Genomic DNA, 25,933 nt, shown 5'->3' on the forward strand with positions numbered 1-25,933 from the left:
TATCGCATACTTGCGGGTCACATGACAGCCTGTTACCAGAACCAAGGAATCCTACCAGTGTACAGTGTGCGCGGTGTGAGGCTTCACAAGTCTGCAGTCACATAGAGTAACTGCACACTTGTAGTTTAATACCAGACAAGCCCATTAAAGTTTTGGAATGGCCAAGTGAAAACACTGACCTTAATCTTATAGAAATGTCGTAGAAGGACCAGAAAACAGCAGTTCATGGGAGCAAACCCACCAACATAAAAGTTGAAGTTGTTTTATAGGGAAGAACAAGCTAAAATTCCTCCCAGCCGATGTGCAGGGCCAATCAACACTTGTTGGCAAGCATTTAGATTCATGTATTGCTGCACAAGGGGGTCACACCGGATACTAAAAGCAGAGGTTTACATACTTTTGCCACTCACAGACATGTGATATTGGATAATTTTCCTTATTACAAAAATGATATAAATAATCTAATTTTTTTTTCCATTTGTTATATTTGGTTCTCCGTATCTACTTTTATGACTAAAATCTGATGTAATGTTAGATCATATTTATGGAGAAATGCAGAAAATTCTAACAGGTTCACAAACTTTCAAGCACCAATGTAAATCCAATAAATGAGAACTTTTACAAACTGCTAGATTTATTATAAATGGTGCACACAGTCCACAACAAATTATACAACATTTAATAAACCACTGTAAAAACATACAGCACAATGCAGGTAAGTGCAATGCTGTTCTGATAATGTGTAATCTGTCACATTTATTCAATATATAACTGGCCAAAAAAATCCTTCTGAGCACAAATTAGCTTGACCTTGATGTTCCGCATGATCACATTAAAGCCATGACCTCACATGGTCCAGCAGAGTTGTCTGTTCTGCGAATAATGTATGTGCAAGAAGTTTTATTCAGAGTGGCTTTACAAGCCGGGTCTTTCAGGACCGGCATCAGCATCCTGTGGAGAAATGAAAGGTTAGTGAGTCAGGTCATCTTGAAACTGCAAGCAACATACTGCTTTTCTTGGGGATATCTATACTAATTGCTAAACTATTTGAAATGGACCAGTAACTAGATTCAACAATATAAACCTGACGAGGTTGGTGAACTTACTTTGAAAATCTATGCTAAAATATTCTTTTTGAAAGCTTAAAGGGAACCTGTCACCTGAATTTGGCCGGACCGGTTTTCGGTCATATGGGCGGAGTTTTCAGGTGTTTGATTCACCCTTTCCTTACCCGCTGGCTGCATGTTGGCCACAATATTGGATTGAAGTTCATTCCATGTCCTCCGTAGTACACGCCTGCGCAAGGCAAGATTGGTAAGAGGCGCACACCACTTAATGAACTAGGTGCATATCTTAATTTGCGTGCACCACTGCCAGCGATGTACTCTAGTCAGGGACTGGAGTACGTTTTTGGAGCAAGTTGCATCACTAAAGTGGTGCAACTTTCATGAGTTTAGTGGGTGCGCCTAACCACACCTCATCTCGCACATATTGGCTTAGTTGGCCTGTACTGACGTGCAAACATGAAAAGTCGCCCAAAGTCACAACATTAGGTGTAGTTGTAGTTAAAAAAAAATGGTGAGAATTCAAACAGTTTTTCATCGGAATTCTGATAAAACCTGTTTGCTAAATAGGGGTCTCAGTCTAAAAAAGAAGATAATTTGAAGAAGAGTCACCTCTCTGTATTCTTTCTGCCTGGCTATAATGTCACTATTGGCAGCCTATTCTTGCCTAATCATTGCTTGGAGTTTATCATGATTTATCTATTTTTTTGCTTGTTCTGATGCTGTTTGAGGATTGACTACAGGTTCTCAATTGAAAGAGATCTGGGGAAATTTCTGGCCATAGACCCAAAATTTCAATGTTTTGTTCTCCGAGCCATTTAGTTATCATTTTTGCCTTGTCACATGGTGCTCCATCATGCTGGATTTTCATCACCAAATTTTTCCTGGATCGTTGAGAGAATTTATTGTTATAGGATGTTTAGATCCTATTCTTTATTCAAGGCAGTTTTGTTAGGCAAAAGTATTAGTAAGCCCACTTCATGGAGGAAAAGTATCCCCACAAATGAATGGTCTCAGAATGTTTTACTGTTGGCATGACACAGGGCTAATGGCAGTTCTCACCTTATCTTCTCCGGGCAATCATTATTCTAGATGTTCCAAACAGATTGAAATGTGCTTTCCCAGAGAAAATAACTTTACCACAGTCCCCTGAGCCCTATCCCTTAGTTCCTGCAAAGTTATTTTGCCTGTTGAAGCCCCCTTCAAACTGTTTGGGACATCCTAAGCAATAATTATCTGGAGGACAAAAGGTGAGTGCTACCATGAGTCATGTGTCGTGCCAACAGTTAAGCTTCCTCAGATCATTCATGTGTGGGGTTTCTTTTCATCCTAGGGAGTGGGCTCACAATATCTAAACATGCTTCAAGGACAATTTCTGCCAAAGATCCAGGAGCAATTTGCTCATGAAAAATGCCTTTTACAGCATGGTGGAGCAAGGCAAAAGTGATATAACATTGAAATTTTGAGTCCATGGCCAGGAAACTGCCCAGATTTCAATCTCATTGAGAACATGTGGTCAATTCTCAAAAAGCTGGAGAATAAACAAAAAGACAGTAATTGTGATAAACTCCATTCACTGATTAGCCAAGTATGAGTTGCCATCAGTCAGGATTTGGCCTAGAAGCTGAAATGCAGCTGCCAGGGCAATTGCAGAAGTCATTAACCCCTTAGTGACCATCAATACGTGTTTTTACTGACCTGCGATGAGACCAGCAACACGTGACAGTCCAGCAGCTGTCAGCTGTACACTATAGCTGACAACTTGCTGCATCAAAGACTTTTGTTGGTTAACCCCCGTAAATGCTGCAGTCAATAGTGACTGGCATCTAGATGGTTAATAGAGTGTGGGGCTCCCTTTTTAACCCCATTGGCACCATGAGATCTTGATCGTGTGGTCCTGATGTTTGCCATGGCAGCTCACTGCCAAATTACGGCCTCAGAGTCTGCTGGCTACAGTGACCTTTTCAGATGTTAGAAATATTTAGGTGGTAAAAAAATGTTTTAATTCCTGTCATGTCACTTTGCATTAATTTCTGAAAAGGGTTAATAAATTACCAAAAAGCAATTTTGAATACGTTGAGAGGTGCAGTTTTTAAAATGGTATCACTTTTGGAGGTGTCCAATATATAGGACCCCCAAAGTCAGTTCAAAACTTAATAGGTGCCTAAAAAAATAAATAAGTTTAGTAAACTTCCTTGAAAATTTAAAACTTCTAAAATGCAAACAAAACAAAACAACATTTTAAAAATGGTGCTGATGTAAAGCAGACATATGGAAAATGTTATTAATGTTTTTCTGTGGTATCAGGATTAAATAAATAATCATTCAAAGTTTGAAAATTGCAATGTTTGTCAAATTTCTGATATTTTTATATATTAATGCAAAATACACTGCTCAAAAAAATAAAGGGAACACTTAACAGAATATAAGTCCAAGTAAATCAAACTTCTGTGAAATCAAACTGTCCACTTAGGAAGCAGCACTGTTTGACAATCAATTTCACAGGCTGTTGTGCAAATGGAATAGACAACAGATGGAAATTATTGGCAATTATCAAGACACCCTCAATAAAGGAGTGGTTCTGCAGGTGGGGACCACAGACCACATCTCAGTACCAATGCTCTCTGGCTGATGTTGTGGTCACTTTTGAATGTTGGTTGTGCTTTCACACTCGTGGTAGCATGAGACGGACTCTACAACCCACACAAGTGGCTCAGGTAGTGCAGCTCATCCAGGATGGCACATCAATGCGAGCTGTGGCAAGAAGGTTTGCTGTGTCTGTCAGTGTAGTGTCCAGAGGCTGGAGGCGCTACTAGGAGACAGGCCAGTACACCAGGAGATGTGGAGGGGGCCGTAGGAGGGCAACAACCCAGCAGCAGGACCGCTACCTCAGCCTTTGTGCAAGGAGGAACAGGAGGAGCACTGCCACAGGCCTGCAAAATGACCTCCAACAGGCCACAAATGTGCTTATGCCTGCACAAACAGTTAGCAACCTACTCCATGAGGATGGTCTGAGTGCCCGACGTACACAGATGGTGGTTGTGCTCACAGCCCAACACCATGCAAAATGCTTGGCATTTGCCACAGAACACCAGGATTGACAAATTTGCCACTGACACCCTGTGCTCTTCACAGATGAAAGCAGGTTCACACAGAGCACATGTGACAGATGTGACAGAGTCTGGAGACACCGTGGAGAGTGAGCTGCCTGCAACATCCCTCAGCATGACAGGTTTGGCAGTGGGTCAATAATGGTGTGAGGTGGCATTTCTTTGGAGCACCACACAGCCCTCTATGTGCTCGCCAGAGGTAGCCTGACTGCCATTAGGTACGGAGATGAGATTCTCAGACCCCCCATGAGACCATATGCTGGTGCAGTTGGCCCTGGGTTCCTCCTAATGGAGGACAATGCCAGACCTCATGTGGCTGGAGTGTGTCAGCAGTCCCTGCAAGATGAAGGCATTGAAGCTATGGACTGGCCCGCCCGTTCCCCAGACCTGAAACCGATTGAACACATATGGGACATCATGTCTTGCACCATCCAGCAACATCACGTTGCACCACAGACTGTCCAGGAGTTGGCAGATGCTGTAGTCCAGGTCTGGGAGGAGATCCCTCAGGAGACCATCTGCCGCCTCATCAGGAGCATGCCCCGGCATTGTAGGGAGGTCATACAGGCACATGGAGGCCACACACACTACTGAGCATCATTTCGTTGTCCTGAGGCATTTCCACTGGAGTTGGATCAGCCTGTAACTTCATTTTCCACTTTAATTTTGAGCATCATTCCAACTTCAGACCTCCAAGGGATATTAGTTGTGATTTACGTTGATAATTTTTAGGTTTTATTGTTCTCAACACATTCCACTATGTAATGAATAAAGATTTACAACTGGAATATTTCATTCAGTGATATCTAGGATGTGGGATTTTAGTGTTCCCTTTATTTTTTTGAGCAGTATATATCAACCTAAATTTATCATTATCGCAAAGTATGCTGTGTCACAAAAAAAAAATTCTCAAAATCAATGGGATATGTTGAAGCATTCCAGAGTTATTACTACATACAATATAGTTCCACATGTCAGATTTTTAAAAATTGTCCCAGTCACCAATGGGTCAAAAATAAGGGTCAGCACCGTAAATATTGAGTCTCTGCATAAACTTGATGTATTTTTCAATAAAAGTTTAAAAACTTATGAAATGCTTATAATTGTACATCAGTAACCAAAGAAACATGTGACTAAAAGGTCTAAAAAAAACCATTGTAGCAGCAAACTTTGTGAAATTGAAAATTAATTTCAGTCTCAAAACTTTTGGTCATGATTGTAGTCCACAATTGATTTTAACTTATTTATGAATGAGAATATACATCCTCACCTGCTGCAGCAGTCCATATTGCCATCTAAGTCACAAGTACACATCATGCATTCTTCCTTAAACCATGTTGAATTTAAAGCTCTTTTGATGTCTTCATCCATGCACCCTATGGTCAAGGAAGAACATTGGAATTAGTGGAATGTTTTACCAGTTGAATCCTGAAGAAAAACTGGCCTTTAACCATAGTTTGCCATTGACATTCAGATCCTGTAATGAGTAATAATATTTTTTTTCTGAATATCATCTTGCACATATTTGGGCCACAACTAGAAGAACCTGCCTGGAAAGAGAAAGGTGTGACGGTTGGTCATGTCGAACTTCCCCAGTAGTAGTGCAGAGAACCATCGTCTGTCTGAGAGATAAGCATAGTTTTTGTTTTTTTTCTTAAACCACCCTAACCCCAATAAGTATAAGTCGTAAAGATAGGAATAAACCCTAGTGCCTAAACTTTTGGGAGATTTTTTACATGTTTTAGGCCTATTTGAACTGTGGTCTCAGGACCATGACTCCCACCGATCTGCTGAGGACAAAAGATCTAAAATGTAAATAAAAAATCTCCCAAAAACTTAGTTACTCTTTAAGTACATTATAGGTATACCTAGTTCTTGTGCATGCATAAAGTTGAGTTTGGCTACCTGTAGTGATAAGCTGCACCCTACTGGTTAAACCAAACAGTCATTTAAGCCAGTGAAGTGAATTTATAAAAAGCTAATAATTCTGGCAAGGAAAAAAAAATAAAAATCACAAATTTTGTCTTTCACCCCATGTTCTTTTTTTTTCTGTTTATGACACTAACAACTTTTCTGAAAGTAGGTAGGTTTAACAGGAGGAGAGCTGGAAACAAGGCATGATGGATTTACTGAAATGTACAAAAGAATTTGGTCTTAATGCTAGGAAAAATCTCAAAACATAGCGAGACAGGAAAGATATATATCTTGGTCCCGTGTTAACCAGTAGATAGAAAAATATTTAGATGTGAGAGTCCTCAGTGGTTGATACCTTTTAATGGCTAACTGAAAAGATGGTAACAAATTGCAAGTTTTCGAGACTACACAGGTCTCTTCATCAGGCAAAGACTAATGCAAAATCTGAAGAATCACATATTTATACACAACACAGCACAGAGAGAAAGAAGGCAATAGATAAGACAAGTGACGTGAATCAGAATTATCATGTAAAAGGGATAGACATAGATATTGGAACAGTTCATAGATAAGGAGGTCTTAATGTTTTATAGTCCTCTGAATGGGTCTGGTTCTGTGTTGTGATGATCCCAGAAGGTCTGAAGAGCAAATTCCTTAATTGATGTAAAAAGACATAAATCCATGCGACACATTCATTCAGTGCTGCAAAAGGAAGCAAAACGGGTGTAAGATCAGGAAAATTGTTCTGCAAACAAATGTGGGGATGGACGAAGGTTCATGCACCCCTGTACAAATGGAGATAGGCCACTGACTTAAAATAATAATTAAAAAATCCTGAACCAGTGGTTGAGGTGCAGGTGGAGGTGAACGTGGTGATGTGTGTGTAAGAGGTAAAGAAGGAGGTAGTCAACACAGTTTTTTTTTGTTATTTTTATATTTTTAAGGGGAACTAATGGAAATAACAGAGAATAAAAATTATCTTGAACCAGGAGGTTGAGGTCCTAGTCGATGATGAGGTACACATGGTGATGTAGGTATAACAGTTCATGTAGGAGGTAGCCAACACTTATTTTTTTAGGTATGTTTATAGGTACAAAATAAAAAAAAAATTAAAAGGAAAAAAAAAAAGTTAAATAAAAAAAAAGTGTTATCTTGAACCCTGAGGCCGTGGTCCAAGTGGAGGGTGAGGAAGAAGTGGAGGTGGAGGTGACAGAGGCAGAGGAGAAGGTAGTCAACACTTTTTTAATTTTTTTTTGTGGTAGAGGAATGCCTGGTTCATTTTAATGAATGTGAACTTGGCCATGTTGGCTGTAGACAGGCGGATGCGCCTGTCTGTGATGCAACAGAGCTATAGGATTTTTTGACAGACAACAAGGTTTATATGGCACATATCAGTAGGATTTTTTGCTACAGAGAACAAGGTTTTTATGCAACAGAGCAATAGGATTTTTTGCCTCAGAGTACAAGGTTTATGTAATGCTTCTGCAAGTGCCCCTGTATGGTGTACCCTTTCCCCTGCATGCAAGGATGCCAGCTTATTCACCACTCCAGGCCCACGGTGTTGTCTCCAGGCATGTCCCTCCTATTTCCTGCTTTCTGTTTGTGCAGCATTCTGGCGGTGGGCCTAGTATGTGCATGCCCACGTTTTCCTTTTCTTAAAGGGGCAGCGTGAACCTTGTCGCCTGCTTCTGGAGCAGCCAGTGCCTGAACTTAGTCCCCTGGTCCCCTAGTGGCCAGTGCCTGAACCTCGTCCCCTGGTCCCTGAATGGCCATTGCCTAAACATTGTTCTCTGGTTCCAGAGTGGCCAGCCCTATTCCTGAAGTCCCTTGGTCCCAGTTCGGCCAGTGTATGAGCATTATTCCCCAGTAAACCAATACGCAAAAAGAAAAGAATACACTGATAGGGAGATCACCAAATAAATAGACAATATGGCTTTTATTAGAAAAGTGCACACAGACAAACAATGCAATAAAACCACTTCAAAAAACACATACAAGAAAACAATGCCCTGTAGATAGTAAGAGCCCCCCCTCTCTCTCCTCACCCCGTCCTCACCGAACACTCCTGCTAATCTGGCAAAAGGTACAACCTAGGTAAGTATAAATGCAAATGTAATATGCATACGCAATAAGCAAAAGCTCCTGTCCCCACTATATGATAGTCAATCATGAAACGATCAAACACATATCACCTAAGAGTCCCCCGGGCTGGTAAAATGGAGTTAACCCTGTCTTATACTGATAATGTTACATCTGCTACCCCTACGGGTAAGTAATAAACAGTGAACACGACCCGCATCCAGATCAGACCAAGCAGGAGAAAAAAAAGAAATGAAAAAATATATACGTTACACAGGTGCTACACAGCCGCGTCGGGAAACGCTGCGGCGACGCATGCGTCATGCGCCCCTATATTTAACATGGGGGACGCATGGACATGCGTTTTGCTGCGTTGTGCGACGCATGCGTTTTTCTTGCCTCAAGCGTCGTGCGCAGAAAACGCAACAAGTTGCATTTTTCTTGCGTCCAAATTTCGGCAAAAAACGACGCATGCGTCGCAAAACGCAGCGTTTTTGCGTGCGTTTTGGTGCGTTTTTATTTGCGTTGTGCGTTGCGTCGCCGACGCAGCGGCGCACAGCGCAAATGTGAACGTAGCCTTAGGTGATATGTGTTTGATCGTTTCATGATTGACTATCATATAGTGGGGACAGGAGCTTTTGCTTATTGTGTATGCATATTACATTTGCATTTATACTTACCTAGGTTGTACCTTTTGTCAGATTAGCAGGAGTGTTCGGTGAGGACGGGGTGAGGAGAGAGAGGGAGGGCTCTTACTATCTACAGGGCATTGTTTTCTTGTATGTGTTTTTTGAAGTGGTTTTATTGCATTGTTTGTCTGTGTGCACTTTTCTAATAAAAGCCATATTGTCTATTTATTTGGTGATCTCCCTATCAGTGTATTCTTTTCTTTTTGCGTATTGGTTTACTGTTTTTGTACGCTGTGGGATCGATCCCGTTGCCTATATAAAGATTTCTATGGTGCTCTCGATACACTATATAGATGCATTATTCCCCAGTAAATCATGAGTGGTCTGATCCTGATCCTGAATCCTAGACCAACGTATCTGAACTAAGCCCTAAAGTAATATCAGCATACCTGATCCCTGGGTCAGCAGCAGCAGTACTGGGTTATGCCCAGGAGTGGTACCTTGTGGCTACCTGCTGCACAAGCCTGACCCAGGCCCGGCTCCAGGTTTTTGAGGGCCCTGGGCGAAAGAATCTCAGTGGGCCCCCCTTTTAACACATACCACGACTCATGATGCCCAGATACAGCAGAGAAATATAGGTATAGTACAATGCCAGATTTCACTTCTTACATGAGTGATAGCTATTGTAAATTCTACAATACCATACAGCAGATGGGCTTTATATAAGTCAACCCCTTATATGTCAATTTTCGTGACCTACTCCCTCTTCCTCAGTTACCAGTAGGCATTTTATTGTTAGCTAAACTTGCTGCAAATAAAAAAAACTGCATACATTGAATATGACAATTTTTTAATGGAAAACTTTTTAAAGTAGACATTTTTAAAAGTGAAAAATGTGTAGCATATAGCACAGCCACAAAGTATATAGCACAGCCAGGCAGTATATAGCACAGCCACATAGTATATAGCACAGCCACATAGCAAATAACACAACCCACATGGTATATAACACAGCCCACATAGTATATAGCACAGCCACGTAGCATATAACACAGCCACATAGCATATAGCACAGCCACATAGTATATAACACAGCCACATAGCATATAGCAGAGCCACGTAGTATATAACACAGCCACATAGTATATAACACAGCCCACGTAATATATAGCACAGCTAAGTATATAGCACAGCCACGTAGCATGTAGCACAGCCACGTAGCATGTAGCACAGCCACGTAGTATATAACACAGCCCACGTAGCATATAACAGCCCACATAGTATATAGCACAGCTGAGCCCACCTAGTATATAGCACAGCCCACATAGCATATAACACAGCCACGTAGTATATAGCAGTGTGGGCATCATAACCCTGTTAAAATAAAAAATAGTTATATATACTCACCTTCTGGCGGCCCCCGGATCCAGCCCAGGCCTTAGCGATGCTCCCGGCAGTTCCCATTCCCAGTAATGCCTTGCGAGACAATGACCTGTGATGACGTAGCAGTCTCGCGAGACCGCTATGTCATCGGGTCATTTCGCAAGTCAATACTGGGGACGCTAGCTGCCGGTAGCATCGCGATCATCAGGAAGGCTGCGGGGGCCGCCGGAAGGTGAGTATAGAATGATTTTTTTTTTTTTTAATTATTTTTAACATTATATCTTTTAATTATTGATGCTGCATAGGCAGTAAAAAGTTGGTCACACACTTGTCAAAATGGAAATGGGCCCCCCCATCTACTCAGGGCCCAGGCACTTGCCCGGGTGCCCCAGGTGTGACCCTGGCCCTGGCCTGACCTCACCACTAGAGGCTCCAGTGAACACCAAGGTAGCCACTTAGTTAAGTGCCTTCCTGGGTAGGCCTGATCCTCTGGCACAGTGGGTCCGCAAATAAACGTGCGCCAACAGCATACGGGCGTAACAGTCAGATCAGCCCAGCCATGGCCGCAACAGTTATATGGCACAGAGCAATAGATTTTTGAATAAGAGTACAAGGCTTATTTAGGATAGAGCAACAGAATTTTATATCAGAGAGAACACGCTTTTTATGCAACACTGCAATAGGATTTTTCGTCAGAGAAGAAGCTTTTTATGCAACAGAGCAATAGGATTTTTTGCCTCAAAGTACAAGGTTTATACGGCACCGAGCAACAGGATTTTTTGCCACAGAGAACAAGGTTTTTATGCAACAGAGCAATAAGATTTTTTGCCACAGAGCAACAGGCTTTTATGGCACATAGTAACAAGCTGTTAGGGCAGTCTACATAACGCTGGTATGGCACACACAAGGCTGGCTTTAGGGACAGGCAGACTAGGCATCTGCCTAGGGCTGCCACTACCCCAGGTGTGCTCATCCAGTGACATGCCACTAATAGTGCCAGACCACGTGGCCGCTATGGGGTCCATGAGTCAGCGGGGCCCAATGCTAGCTCCCCCTGCATCGTGCATTCAGCTGTAACGTGAGCGATGATATCACTTTAATGCGCACCACGCTGTGGCGGGCAGTGGAGCTGCTGAGGTGAGGAGGCGTGCTGCAGCGGAGGAAAGAGGAGAGATGAGTATGATATTTATTTATTTTTTAAATCAGTGAGGCGGTGGTGGCCATAATACTGGAAGACTATGGGGCTGCATTACATTCCTATGGGGTGGCTGCATTATACTCCTATGGGGCTGCATTATACTTCTATGGGGCTGCTGCATTATATTGTTTGGGACCGCATTATACTCCTATGGGGGCTGCATTATACTCCTATGGGGCTGCATTATACTCCTGTGGGGGCTGCATTATACTCCCATGTGACTGCATTATACTACTGTGGGGACTGTATTATACTCCTGTGGGGCCTGCATTGTACTTCTGTGGGAGCTGTGTTATATTCCTGTGGGGGCTGCATAATAGTCTATGAGGCTGCATTATACTTTTGTGGGGGCTGCATTATAGTCTATGAGGCTGCATTATACACCTATGGGGTAGCTGCATTATAGTCTAGTCCACTATATGGCTCAAAATATTTTTTTTCCTTATTTTCCTGTCTGAAATCTAGGTGCGCCTTATAAATCAGGTGCGTCTTATAAAGTGAAAAATATGGTATGTCTAGGGAAATCACTTTGCAAACCTTGCAGAATCACAGTGTGTAATTCGAGACATAGGACAGAACGGTTTTTCTCACCTCAAATGTGTGATTTAGAACATTGGTTTTGAATGTGGCACCAATGATTTTTTGTATGGACAAGTATTCCAAGCATTAACCATTTATCTAAGTAAACATCTCTGTAATACTTACCATCCGGTTTTTCGCCTGAACTTGAAAGTCTTGATTCTTTGTCAATACAAGATCCATTGGATAAAGTCACCAGGAAGCTGTAACCAAGTAGAAAAGCCACCAGGCTGCTCTGCAAATTTAGGCAAAAGTGTGAAAGACTTTAAAGGCTGCAAAATAACAGACACTTATTACATTTAAAAGGGAACCAACTACATTGAACAATGTGTTTGGGCATCATGTTATAGTCATGGCCAAAAGTGTTGGCACCCTTGAAATTGTTCCCAAAAATGAAGTATTTCTCCCAGAAAATTATAGCAATTGCACATGTTTTGTTATTTCCTTTGTGTGTATTGAAACAACACACAAAAAAAACAGATAAAAAAGGCAAATTGGACATAATTTTACACAAAACCCCTAAAATAGGCTGGATAAAATTGTTAGCACCTTTCGAAAAATTAGGGGTGCTAATGTGATGCTCGTTCAATCTCACCTGGGAAAATAACCAGTGTGGGGAATATGAAAATCACACTTGAAGCCAGATAAAAAGGGGAGACGTTGACTCAATCTTTGCATAGTGTGTCTGTATGTACCACACTAAACACGAACAGACAGAGGAGAAGAGAACTGTCTGAGGACATCAGAACCAAAAATTATTGAAATATAGCAACAATCTCAAGATTACAAGTCCATCTCCAGAAATCTGGATGTTCCTTTGTCCATTTGTAACAAGGTGGCACGGGGTGGCAGCCATGGGTGAGTCCATTAAGCAACAGTGAGTAAGCACCCCGGCACCTTGCTCATGAAAAGTTAAATAAAGTTCCTTGTACAGCATGTGCAACATGCACCACAGCACACTCTCAAGCTCTGTCACATTCCTTTCGGCTACTATCACGTAGGCTCTGCAAGTCACTTCACAGAAGAGGTCTTTTTCCAACAGTTGAACTTTAATAAACAGCAAAGCATCCATCAAGTCAGCAGCACAGTTCACAGAAAGTGGTATCCCCTCACTCTCCCTGTCCCTTTGACAGACCTGATTCTTCCTGGCAAATTCTTCCATCTCCTGCACTTACTTTGTTCTACACGTGCTTCGGCCCACCAGTTCGACTCGTGTCCCAGGTCCAGCTTCCTTAGGAAGCTAGGATAGCTCTCTCAGCTCCACCTACCCAGGTGATAAACCCCGAATCCTCCATGAGTTGACCTCTCATCACTGGTGGCCGTCCATACTAATCCCTATCCTGGGACTCCCTCCAGCCATAGCCGCTCCATTGGCCCGGCTATATAGATCCTGAATTCTGCAGGTATCTTGCCTTTTGGGCAAGCTGCCCGGGAAGTCTTCACTAACCAGGAAGTCTTTCTCTTTTATCCCCCTGCTGTGTGCTGCTCTGCTCTGTGCCCCTCCATCTACTTAACCTCTGTGCTGTATGTAACTAACTAACTAACACTCTTATCTATCCTATGCTCTGTTTCTACTGTGCCCCCTTCTATTTTAATTCCCTTATACTAATCTATTCCTAAACTAAAGCACAATGCAGCACATTACAGTACACAACACATACATCACAGTGCACATTAATAAACAGCAGGACACATTACATTAGCATTGCTAAAACATCAGAATGTTTAAGAGTCACATGTTTAAGAGTCCAATGACCGGGAGGTACGTGACGTGCCAAGTCACCCCCTTACACATTGTGCGCAACATAATAAAGAAGTTTACAACCTATGGCACTGTAGCTAATCTCACTGGACGTGGAGAGGTGTTGAATGTGCATACAGCATGTGCAGATCGCAAGGTCATCTCCTGCTCACTGAAGCAATTTGCTTGCTACTCTTCTGGGGCATCAAGTGCCGACCTCAGGCACGCAGAAATCTGGCATCAGTACACGCCCACAGCCACAGTGTGTGCACTGGGAGGACTCACAAGTCTGCAGTTACACAGAGTGACTGCAGACTTGTCATTCTAGACCAGACAACCCCTTTAAGGTAAACTGCATATGACTTTTGTAGGGGTTACGTCTCCTATATAAATGTTTATGCAGCTTAATCGGCATTTTCTGGTGGCAGACTCTCTTTAGGTAAGCCGAAAAGTTATTTCACCCAACAAACGAACATTTTGTTTGTATATCAGGTGATGGGCAGCCTGTTTAGATAGGCCATTCTTATTGGCAGCATTGTATGTGCACCTCAAAGAGTAACTAATCTTTGGGGAGATGTTATTATGCTTTGTGTCCAATAATTCTGAGCAGATTGGTCTGGCATCTCGTCCTGAGAGCCCCAACCACAGCTGAAAAAGCCTTTTAGAAAAGTGCACGCAGAGCAGACCGGATGCAGTAGAAAGTCATAATCCTGTCTGCTAAACTGTGCACTTCTAAGAGGTCTTTTGAGAATTTGGTAGGGATCTTGAGACCCAGACCCACACCAATGTACTCAGAATTAATGGATATAAAACATATGACAGCTCCCAAAGTTAGAAATACCTTAATTGTTTAATAGTGCTACCTCCTGCACCTCATCAGTACTGTGGTTCCTGCATGGTCCACAATCTGATGATGGAAGGTAACCAGGGGTGTACATAGAAATCATGAGGCCCCATAGCAGAAGTTCTAATTGGGCCGCCCCCCCAAAAACAAACAAACAAATGCTGAGGTCACAGAAGGGCATATCTCACAACTTTCCAGGGTTTACATAGTAATTTCCCTCCTGCTGAAGTCCTAGATTCCCTTTTCATTTCCCCCATGAAGTATGATGCCAACAAAAGTGCACCCCAAACACAGTATGATACCCCCATGGTGAATTCCTCCATATTAGCCTCCACATGCACGGTATAATGACCCTACTGTTAGGGGTCGAGCTCCCGCCTCTGCACAGGGGGAATCTTGAGCCATCTCCGCTGCGGTCTCCCATTCTTCTCCTGCCACAGTGGAGCCTGCTCAGCGGAGACGTCGGTCCCAGCGTCTTGCTCAGTCCCACTCTGTACAAAGAGTTACTGCTGCTTTTCCTGCTTCTGCCATTGAAGTCAGTGCTGGGCAGCGGCAAGCAGATGCTTTTCTCATTCTGAGCATGCCCTAAGTAAGATCTCTCGGTGGAGATCGAGGGTCACATGGTCAGATACGGCACCTAAGTCCATTGGTCCTTTCAGGAAGGTCCTGTAGGTGCTAGGACTAAGTCCTGCTTTGCACACACTGAGCATGCCCAGGGCAAGATCTCTCAGTGGAGATTTAGGGTCACATGCTCATTTATGGCAGTCTCTCATTAGTCCTTCTAGGAAGGTCTTTTACTTGCTGCAGCTATATAAGGCTCGCATGGCCGCACGGCCATGCGCTAGTATCAAATGTGTTTTGGCTTATGCCAGTGGATACGATACCACTCTGTTCTTATGTGGTCTGAAGCTGTTAGCATTGGGACTGTACACTCAGGCAGGCAGCTAGCGTCAGTGGGGGCAATTAGCCTTGGCTTAGCATCTGGTTCCTTCATGTGTGCGGTTAGCACAGAAGAGTTCCAGAGCAAGCACAACCCTAGTTAGGGTATTAGTTTTGTGTACAGCATGACTCTGTGAGGCAACAGAGTTCGCTACCAGTTCACACGGGGTGAAGCTTAACCCACGTGTGAGCTCAGAGTCCATCCGCCATTACTTAGCAGCAGATATCTCTACACGGTGGACCCCGGGCTGCGAACGCACCTTTTAGCTACCTACCTATTACTCAGTGCATTCCGCTAGCCCTAACACCTACTGTACCCAACCTCAACTCCCAAGGCAAAGTATGATGACCCCAACACAGTATGAACCATCAACTGTGACCCTCACACAGTACTCCATGCAGTATAATAGGCCTACATACAGTATAATGTACACTGTATAATAACTCGCACTAGCCCTGCAAGCAGTATAATGGCCACCACAAAGCATGATGGACCCCACAAAACCTTCATACTTTTTAATTGCATGCATGCAGTATAATGGCTCACACACAGCCCTTCAAATATTATAATGGCCGCCACATAGCATTCCATGTAGTATAATGGGCCCCATATAGTCCTCCATATAGTATAAATGTGCCCCCGATAATCATCCATACAATATAATGCACTCCCCATGGTCCTCCATACAATATAATGTATCCCCCATGGTCCTCCATACAATATAATGCACTCCCTCCATGGTGCTCCATACAATATAATTCACCCCCTCCATGGTGCTACATACAATATAATTCACCCCCTCCATGGTGCTCCATACAATATAATGAACCCCCATGGTCATCCATACAGTATAATGCACTCCCCATGGTGATCCATACAATATAATGCACCCCCATGGTCCTCCATACAATATAATGCACCCCCCATGGTCCTCCATACAATATAATGCACCCCCCATGGTCCTCCATACAATATAATGCACCCCCATGGTCCTCCATACAATATAATGCACCCCCCATGGTCCTCCATACAATATAATGCACCCCCATGGTCCTCCATACAATATAATGCACCCCCCATGGTCCTCCGTACAATATAATGCACCCCCCATCGTCCTCCATACAATATAATGCACCCCCCATGGTCCTCCATACAATATAATGCACCCCCATGGTCCTCCATACAATATAATGCACCCCCCATGGTCCTCCATACAATATAATGCACCCCCCATGGTCCTCCATACAATATAATGCACCCCCCATGGTCCTCCACACAATATAATACATCCCCCATGGTCCTCCATACAATATAATGCACCCCCCATGGTCCTCCATACAATATAATGCACCCCCCATGGTCCTCCATACAATATAATGCACCCCCCATGGTCCTCCATACAATATAATGCACCCCCCATGGTCCTCCATACAATATAATGCACTCCCCATGGTCATCCATACAATACAATTTACTCCCATGGTCCTCCATATGATATACTGCAGCCATGCTGCATGCGCTTTTATAGCTACCTGTCACTGATTTAAAAAAAAATACAATATTCACCTCTCCTCGTTCCACCCGATGCTCCAGTCTCCTGAGCGTTTGGTGTGAAGCGCCACACAGCTGTGGGGGCGTTGTAATGACTTCATTGCTCCCGCTGCTCTGATTCGTTAGATGCCGAGGCAGATTGATGGGGGAGGAAGCGTCTGCTGGCGCTCCCCCCGATCATCATTGCTTGCACTGAAGCGCAGAGAGGGGGTCCGGTGTGAACGCTGACGGACGGGGGGGTTGGGGGCAACATATGTGCAGAAAGTGCAGATGTTCATTTTTTAAGCATTTAATTGGTGCTTTATCAGGTGGATTACATAGCAGATCTGCCTTTAATACATGGTGTGTGCTCATACTCATAGTTTGACTTATCAGTAAGTCGAGTGATCACTGAAAGTGACTAGGGCAGAATGAATGCCAAATACGGCCCTGCTTGCAGTCAAATATAGATATGTTGGGGTTGTTTTGCAGCCTCTGGCATAGGGTGCCTTGACTGTGTGCATCATGAAATCCAAAAATTACCAAAGGATTTTGGGTCGCAATGTAGTGTCCAGTGTCAGAATGCTGAGTTTGTGTCCTAGGTTAGCAGGACAATGACCACAAACGTACTTAAAGAATCATCCAGAAATGGATGGAAACAAAGTGCTGGAGAGTTCGGAAGTGGTAATTCCAGCTGCAGTAGCCTAAAGTATCCCACCACTACCTCTTACATGGAGATGGTAGCGGGAAACTGGGAATGGACACAATTAAGCCCTTAATGACCACCACTACGTCTTTTTACTGACCTGAGATATAAGGGAATAGCATCCCCATACAGGAGACAATCCAAAAAAATCAAGAAAAAGGGAATCGAAAACACAGAGTACCCAAACCGATAAGGGGAGAAAAGTAGTAATCCAAAATAGTGAGTCAGAAAACACAAATAGTGACACCCCCCCAAGGTTTGTACCACTGCGAATAAGGACCTTAGTAAAACTGGACAATCGGAAACCACCATAAGGAACCCCTTGTTCCATTATGGCTCGGTCTCACCTTCATTCCTTGTTCCATGTGCGTCATTCAGCGCTTCCCGGCCAGCACCTCCGGCGCTGCTGCTGTCATGGACGCTTTGTTCATGTCACATGACTCGTATGAGTCATACATCATGCCCAGTAGACTCACACAGGAAGCTGTGAAATGTTCGTTACATACAGGCCATTTCCGGGTACAGACACTCGTTCAGGTGATCAGGATGACGTCTTGTGATCTGATAGGATATCTAATACACAGCCTATTGTTGCGATTGGCTAAGCCTTGTATATATATTTACCTCTCTCCTATTGGCGCCATCCCCTGACGAAGGCAGCGTGCCGAAACGCGCGTTGGGGAGGGTGCCCACTCAGGAGACCAGGGATACATCGCACTACTTTGTAAGTTACTTGATGAATCTATTAATACAGTTTTTTTTTTTATTAATCTGGATGTTTACTCCTGGTCATTTAATACTTGATGTGGTTATACTGACATCTGGTGGTGCAACCTTTATCCTGGCACCTTATTATGATTTTCACTTAGTCATTATAGTTATATAAAAAACACATTGACACGTTATTGTGTATCTTGCACTTTGCACTTTATTATATATGAGAGAAATTTTATGCATATTTATTAAGTGCACCATATATATTATATATAATATTATATCTTTTTAGTTGCACACTTTTCACTATTTGCAATTCTGCACTACATATTTTTGTCTTTTTGAAGAAGAAATTCTTCTTTTTATACGAAAAAATTCTTTTTTTCTGAGTTTTCCACATCCGGTTCATATTATCTGATTAGGTGCGCCCCTTCTTTGGTAGCATACAGATATGTATTGTATCTATTATTGTATGTAATTTACTTGATTCAACATTGTTTTTAACCTGGTATACCAATAAAATTAAAATTTTATATTTCTGTACTTCCGACTTATAGTCGGTTTTTCTTGTTCTTGGGGTTCTTTAAGGTGACAATCCAGCAGATGTCGGCTGTCCACTATAGCTAACAACTTGCTGCATCAGCCACGATCAGTGTTGGAACCGACTATAGTCATTTAACCCCTTAAATGCTGCTGTCAATGACTACAGCATCTGGATGGTTAACAGAGTGTGGGGGCTCCCTCTTTAACCTCATCGGCATTCTGAGATCTTGATCGTGTGGTCCTGATGTTTGCTATGGCATTTCGTGGCCAAATAATGGCTTTAGAGTCTTCTAGCTAAAGCGGCCTGTTTAGAAGTTATCAACATTTAGGTGGTAAAACTAGTGGTGCAGTTATTAAAAGGTATCACTTTTGACATGAGCGAAATGTTTTTTATTAATGTTTTTGTCTGGTATAACTATCTGTATTAAAATAATCATTCAAATTTAAAAAATTGCTAATTTTTTGAAATGTTTGTAAAACTTGATATTTTTATTAATAAATGCAGAAAATATCAACATAAATTTACCATTTCTTGAAGAAGATATATATTTTATTATTTCATAAAATCATCACATAATATTCTTAAACATAACAAGGAAACCACGTGGCAATAAAAGTGCTGGAATCAACACAAGGGTATGAATAATTAAATACACATAATAGATTATATTGAATAATTCAAAAATAGCAAGTAAGATTGGAACAGTGACTATAACATATTAGTATAAAAGAATATTCAAGAAATTATATATATATCACTGTCCAATAATGATTGTTTATAATAATGATTAATTATTATAATAAATAGTTACTGAAATGATTAAGAATATAAAAATTCCCTTAAGATCCAATTATTCCCAGTGCATAATAAACAATCATATGTTATAAATTAATAATTAATAGCAGTGGTAGTGATCAAAAGATCAAATACTGTGATGATTTTATGAAATAATAAAATATATACTGTATCTTCTTCAAGAAATGAAGTGTGTATCATATGTTTAGGTTTATAGTGATTGGTGGATACATGTCAATTTTGATTATATCTCTTGGATGATAAATTTACCATTATCATAAAGTACAATATGTCACGAAAAAACAACCTCAAAATCATGGGATATGTTTAAGCTGGACTCCTAAGTATAGAAAGTCTTTTGCCTCTAAATAACAATCAATCTCCTCATCCTCTCCTGCACTGTAACATACTGCCAGTAGGATGGAAAGTATTTTCGAGGTGACAGACTACCCCTAACTTTCTGATTAGATAAATATGCAGTTAGACCTTACTTTAACTGGTTGTTCCATTAACAAAGCACATTTCAATCAATACATCTTGGAATAAAAATAAGTTCATTAACTGGATGTGTTAAATTTTTTTTCCTGTGCTGAGATACCGTAATCTTATAAATGTGCCCCTGCTGTGTACTGTGTAATGGCTGTGTCTGACCGTACAGGGACATGGTCTGAATATACCACCATGACATTTTTACTTTTTCATCACTGAAGCTGAGTGAGGGCTTTTTTTGGGGGGGTGACAAATTGAAGTTTTGATTGAGACCATTATGAGATCCAAAAGACGTTTTGATTTTTTTTTTTAGAAAGTGTGGTGACTCAAAAAGCACAAACTCTTGCATTTTGATTTTTATGGCATTTCCTGATCAAGTTAATTAATTTTATATTTTTATGGATTGAACTTTTACGGAAATACCGAGACCAAAGTGTTTTATTTTTATTTTTTTTAATGTAAAAAAGTGGGTGATTTGAATTAGCTATTTTTAAAAATGTTTTAAAAATCTAATTTTTTAACTTTAATTTTTAGTCCTCTTTGACAACTTGAAATTGCGATTGTTTAATTGCTTGTAAACTGCAATGTCACAGTATTGCAGTATACACATGATCTCCTTCGACAATGTGCATATAGCTGATCTTCATTGGAGTACCAAGATGGCAGTGACGGGAGCCCTCGGCTGCCACAGTAACTTTTCAGGACCCCACGATTGCATCGTAGAGCGTCTATGGGACCTGATGCGCACACTGTGGCTGTGAGTATTACTAACAACATCTCAGGTAAAATGGCTACATTCATATTCATGTATAAGAAATAAAAATAAATCTGCGTTTAAAAAATTGATATCAGATACATAAACTGCTCAATATATCACATAGAATACAGTAACACTCCTGTATATATATTGCATAGTACACACTGAGACTATTTTATAGAACAAAGGATACATTGATGTTTTATCAGATAGCACTTGGACCAGTGTTATTCTATGGGGCAGCTAGGATCTGCCATCTTTTCATCATGGCGATTCGACATGAGAAAACAATCACAGAATGCTGCGAGTGGCTTTGAGATTCAGCTCCCATGAACTCATATAAGTCTATGGTTGCATGTGAAACATCGGACTGGGAGGTCATCCGAGTGCAGTATGATTACTGTGGACACAGGCAATAGAGAAGATGGAGAAATTACAATGTGAGAGAATAGGAGCACAGTGCGCTGACACTCGGATCAAAGTCTCACAGAGTTTGATCCGAAAGTATTTGCATAATAGGGTTGATTCTCTCTAGAGAATTGTCGACCACATAGCCCTGTCCTTATACATCACATAGGATACTCTGAGACTCTGCTGTATACATCACATAGAATACAATGATACTGCTGTATACATAACATAGGATACAATGAGACGCCTGTATATATCACAAGATAAACTGAGATTGCTATATACAACTCATAGGAGGCAATGTGACTGCTGTATATGCATCACATAAGATAAACTGCAACTGCAGAATACATTATATAGGATACACTGAGACTGCTGTATATACCTCACACATGATACACAAGCTGCTGAATACATCATATAATGTATACAGAGTGCTGAATATATCACATAAGATACAATGACACTCTATGTTAAATAGCAAAAATGATACGCTTAGATTCGGCTGTATGTACATCACATGGCATACACTGAAACTCTGCTGTATAAATCACATAGTATAAACTAAAACTGCTGTATATACATCATAGGATACACTGAACCTGCTGTATACATGACATAAGATACACTGAGTATCTGCTGTATACATCACATAGGATATACTGAGGGTGATCTTTATATCTCATGTAACATGCACTAAGACTGTTGTGTATACATCACATAGGATACACTGAGACTGCTGTCTACAGCATAGGATACACTGAGACTTTTGTATATGTAACACCCCAGGTAACCGGTTGTTACAGTGATGTTGCCTTCCTTTCGGGGAGGGTGATGTCACTCTTGGAGGTAAGGGAGATTCTCTCTATCAGGTAAGACACTCACATTCAACACATCTGAATCTAGGCCAGGAGGGTTAGCCCAGGACCCGGATTCAGGGGAGCTTGCTTAGACTTTATGCATCCTGGCCTGGAGGAGGAACGAGTTAGTCTCCAAGAGGGAGAGATAGAAGAAGGACATCTGGAACAGACAGAGAGAGGCCTAGCAGCCACCTGGGAGCTGCAGCCTCTGGCAAGAGTAAGAACTTGAAGGAGTTGAGTAGTGGAGGAGCTTAGCGGGAAGAAGCACAGAGGAGGAAGAGGCTCAGAAGGGGAACAGCGGAAGGACACCCTAAGAGCCAGAGCGCGGAAACCCGGTACCGGGAGCCCGAGGTCATGTTGTTCTCCAGGACGCATGACAGAACAAAAGGGCATAGGACTGTATGTCAATTGCCTGCATCAAGTCTGAGGTGAAGCAGTAACCTGAGAGCCCGGGTCATGATAGAGACCCTATAAACCGGCTCGCACTGCCTATCGTACAGACATCTGTCTTAGGACAGGAGAGAGGGGACTATGCAACCAAGCTTCAAGCGGCAGGGACCTCGCCAACTAAAGTACCGCAAGTAGGAAAGACTTACAGACCTCACCTGGGAGAGGTATCTCCTATTGTCTCCAAGCCAGCCAGACCACAACTACCCTGCACTTGGTACCCTGGAATGAGGATTGCCATCATCAGTAAACCAGGTAAAGACTGCAAACCTGTGTCCTCATTCTTTGCCATACCATCCACCACACCATCGGTGTCCTACACCTGGGAAGCCCTGGGGACCCCACTTCACCTGTGGGAAGCATCACCATCTTGCTGCATACCATCACCCCAGAGGACCCCTTTAAGCAGCGTCAGTTCTCACTGACCGAATTCCACTGGTGGCGTCACAAACAAACTTTATTAAACTTTTAAAAGATCTTCCCCTTTAATTGGGCACCCAGGGCCACGGACAGGGTCACAGCCACCGTGACATCCCCTTTAAGACTGGACCTGGTACCGAGTACCCCACGGCCCTGGCGGGCATCACATATACACATCACATAGGATACACTGAGCATGCTGTATACATCACATACGATGCAATGAGACTCTGTTGTATAGACCACATAGAAGACACTGAAACTGTTGATTACATCACAAAGAATATACTGATACTGCTGTATCTACTTCACTGAGACTGTTGTATATATATCACATCGGATGCACTAAAACTTTGCTCTATAGATCACATAATATACACTGACACTTTGCTGTATACATGACACAAGATTTACTGAGAATATATTATATATACTGTATTTGGGCACAGTAGCTCAATATCCCTGATATATTGCTATTGATTATTTACTACCATTATATAGGAGGAAGAACATTAGTGGAATCAGATTAGAGAGAAAGAACAAATCAAGATGGCAGACAACCCAGACATAGTATATCAACTAAAACAGTCATACAGAAGTCATACACAAAAACCTCTATATTATTCTCTAATAATTGTCTGCACTCATAAGGAAAAGGAAAAATAATAATGCTTCAATTTTTGCTCTTATTACGTATATTCACGCTGCTGTCACTTTTTAAATCTGCCATTTCTAGAGATATGGTCTTTTTTTACTACTTATACGTATGGCCTTCACAATGGAGAGTGTCTCGCAGGCCTCTCTGGGGACATATAATTGCCCTATGAGCCACACCCACTTTCTAAATAAAATGAAAAGTAGCACTAACTATAACAGGCACATACGGTATATCTGAATCCATAATGTGGAGTTAAAAAACAAACAAAGAAACAGCATGTTCAAGGAAGTAGCAGGAAGAAGAGAAGAACAAAAACTTTTGTTGACCCATGACAGACCCTCTTTAACCTCTTCATCACCTTGGATTTTCCATTTTTGATCCCCTTCTTCCTAGAGCCATAACCTTTTTGTTTTTTCTGTCAATATGGCCATTTGAGGGCTTGTTTTTTGCGAGATGAGTTGTACTTTTTAACAACACCATTGGTTTGCCATATCGTGTACTGGGAAAAGGGAAAAAAATTCAAAGTTTGGTAAAACTGCAAAAAAAGTGCAATTCCACAATTGTTTTTTTCGATTTTTTTTTAATTTTTACCATGTTCACTAAATGCTAAACTGACATGCATTTTGATCCTCCAGGTCATTATGAGTTTGTAGATACCAAACATGTCTATGTTATTTTTTATTGACCGGTAAGTGGTAAAAAAAAAATCCCAAATTTCTTTAAAAAAAAACACCATTTTCCTAAAACCGTAGCGTCTCAATTTTTCATGATCTGGGGCTGAATGAAGGCTTATTTTTTGAGTGCCGAGCTGACATTTTTATTGATACCATTTTCATGTAGATATGATCTTTTGATCTCCTGTTATTGCATTGCAAGGCAATGTTCTGGCGACCAAAAAAAACATAATTCTGGCATTTTTTTTTCTCTTTACGCCGTTTACTGATTGGATTAATTCTTTTTATATATTGATAGATCAGGCAATTTTGAATGCGGCTATACCAAATGTATTTTCTTTATTATTATTTTATTTTGAAGGGGGTGATTTGAACTTATGTATTTTTTATTGTTTTAATATTTTTAAAAACAATTTTTTCTTACTCTACACTTGCTTCAATAGTCTCCATGGGAGACTAGAAGATGCGATCATCGCTTGTGCTACCCAGAACAAGGCTTCAGTCTGCTGCAGACCCCCGGTTGTCATGCCAGCCTATCAGCGACCCACAGTCATGTGACACGGGCGTTGATGGGTGAGATTAGTGACGCGCTTCGGCACGAGCATGTTAACTGTCACTGTCAGAGATTGACACCGGTGTTTAACATGTTAACAGCCGTGGGTGGATCACGAATCAGGGGTCACATGACAGCTGTTCAAATCAGCTGACACGTGCCGGAAAAGTTGCGGGCTCATCCCGGAGTCCGCAACAAGCAAGGGGAGCCAACCTTGGACGTACCTATATTTCCAAGATGGTAAAGGGGTTAAGGACATATTAAATTTGAGATCAGCTCTTTCACATCAATGACCTCTTATAGACAAATTGCTATATGCCTTCCCGACAATCATATCATGAACCTTTTCAGTTAACAATATTTACATACCAGTGCAATAAGACAATCCAAATCCAAACTTTGAGTATAATTGATAAACCATAAGATCATCACAAATCTTGATCCTGGTATCCAAGTATCTTCATGCACTTTCTATATGAAGTCACACATTATAACATTAGTTTATCTTGGGGAAAAAAAGAAAGAAAAGAAATGACTTACCATTGCCAATTTCTGGTACATGACTAAAAGATGACTCTAGTATCTTACAGAAGGAAATCGGGTTTCTGTTCTTGAAGTTTGCAATGTGAATAGTATTTATAATGTGATGATGAGCAACAGATAAAAGGTGTGGCTTTAAGATGCAGAATTATGGCACGCCTATGATTCTTAGCGGTAGGTGATAATTTGTGTATTACTCATGGAAACAGCTCTTTGAGAGACGTTGTTACGCCTTCATTGTGTAATGTAATGTTATAATGTTAAAGCACAACCAAAGCAAACCAAAAAGCAGCAAGAAGGTTTTCCTAGAATATCAAATGATAGCCTATCCTTAGTAAAAATTATTATGCTTTG

The 25,933-nt window shown here is 41.6% G+C and overlaps 1 protein-coding gene across 1 annotated transcript; it reads right to left on the minus strand.

Moving 5' to 3' along the window:
- Positions 1 to 614: 614 nt before the first annotated feature.
- Positions 615 to 25,680, minus strand: LOC138667753 (beta-microseminoprotein-like). Its single transcript, XM_069755849.1, has 4 exons — positions 25,580 to 25,680; positions 12,083 to 12,191; positions 5,445 to 5,550; positions 615 to 951 (listed from the first exon to the last, which is right to left on the minus strand). Exons 1-4 carry the CDS (start codon positions 25,598 to 25,600, stop codon positions 828 to 830), a joined length of 360 nt encoding a protein of 119 aa, XP_069611950.1. The 5' UTR covers positions 25,601 to 25,680; the 3' UTR covers positions 615 to 827.
- Between the last annotated feature and the right edge of the window lie 253 nt (positions 25,681 to 25,933).

The sequence above is a fragment of the Ranitomeya imitator genome, chromosome 2, assembly GCF_032444005.1.
Source record: "Ranitomeya imitator isolate aRanImi1 chromosome 2, aRanImi1.pri, whole genome shotgun sequence".
Taxonomy (NCBI): domain Eukaryota; kingdom Metazoa; phylum Chordata; class Amphibia; order Anura; family Dendrobatidae; genus Ranitomeya; species Ranitomeya imitator.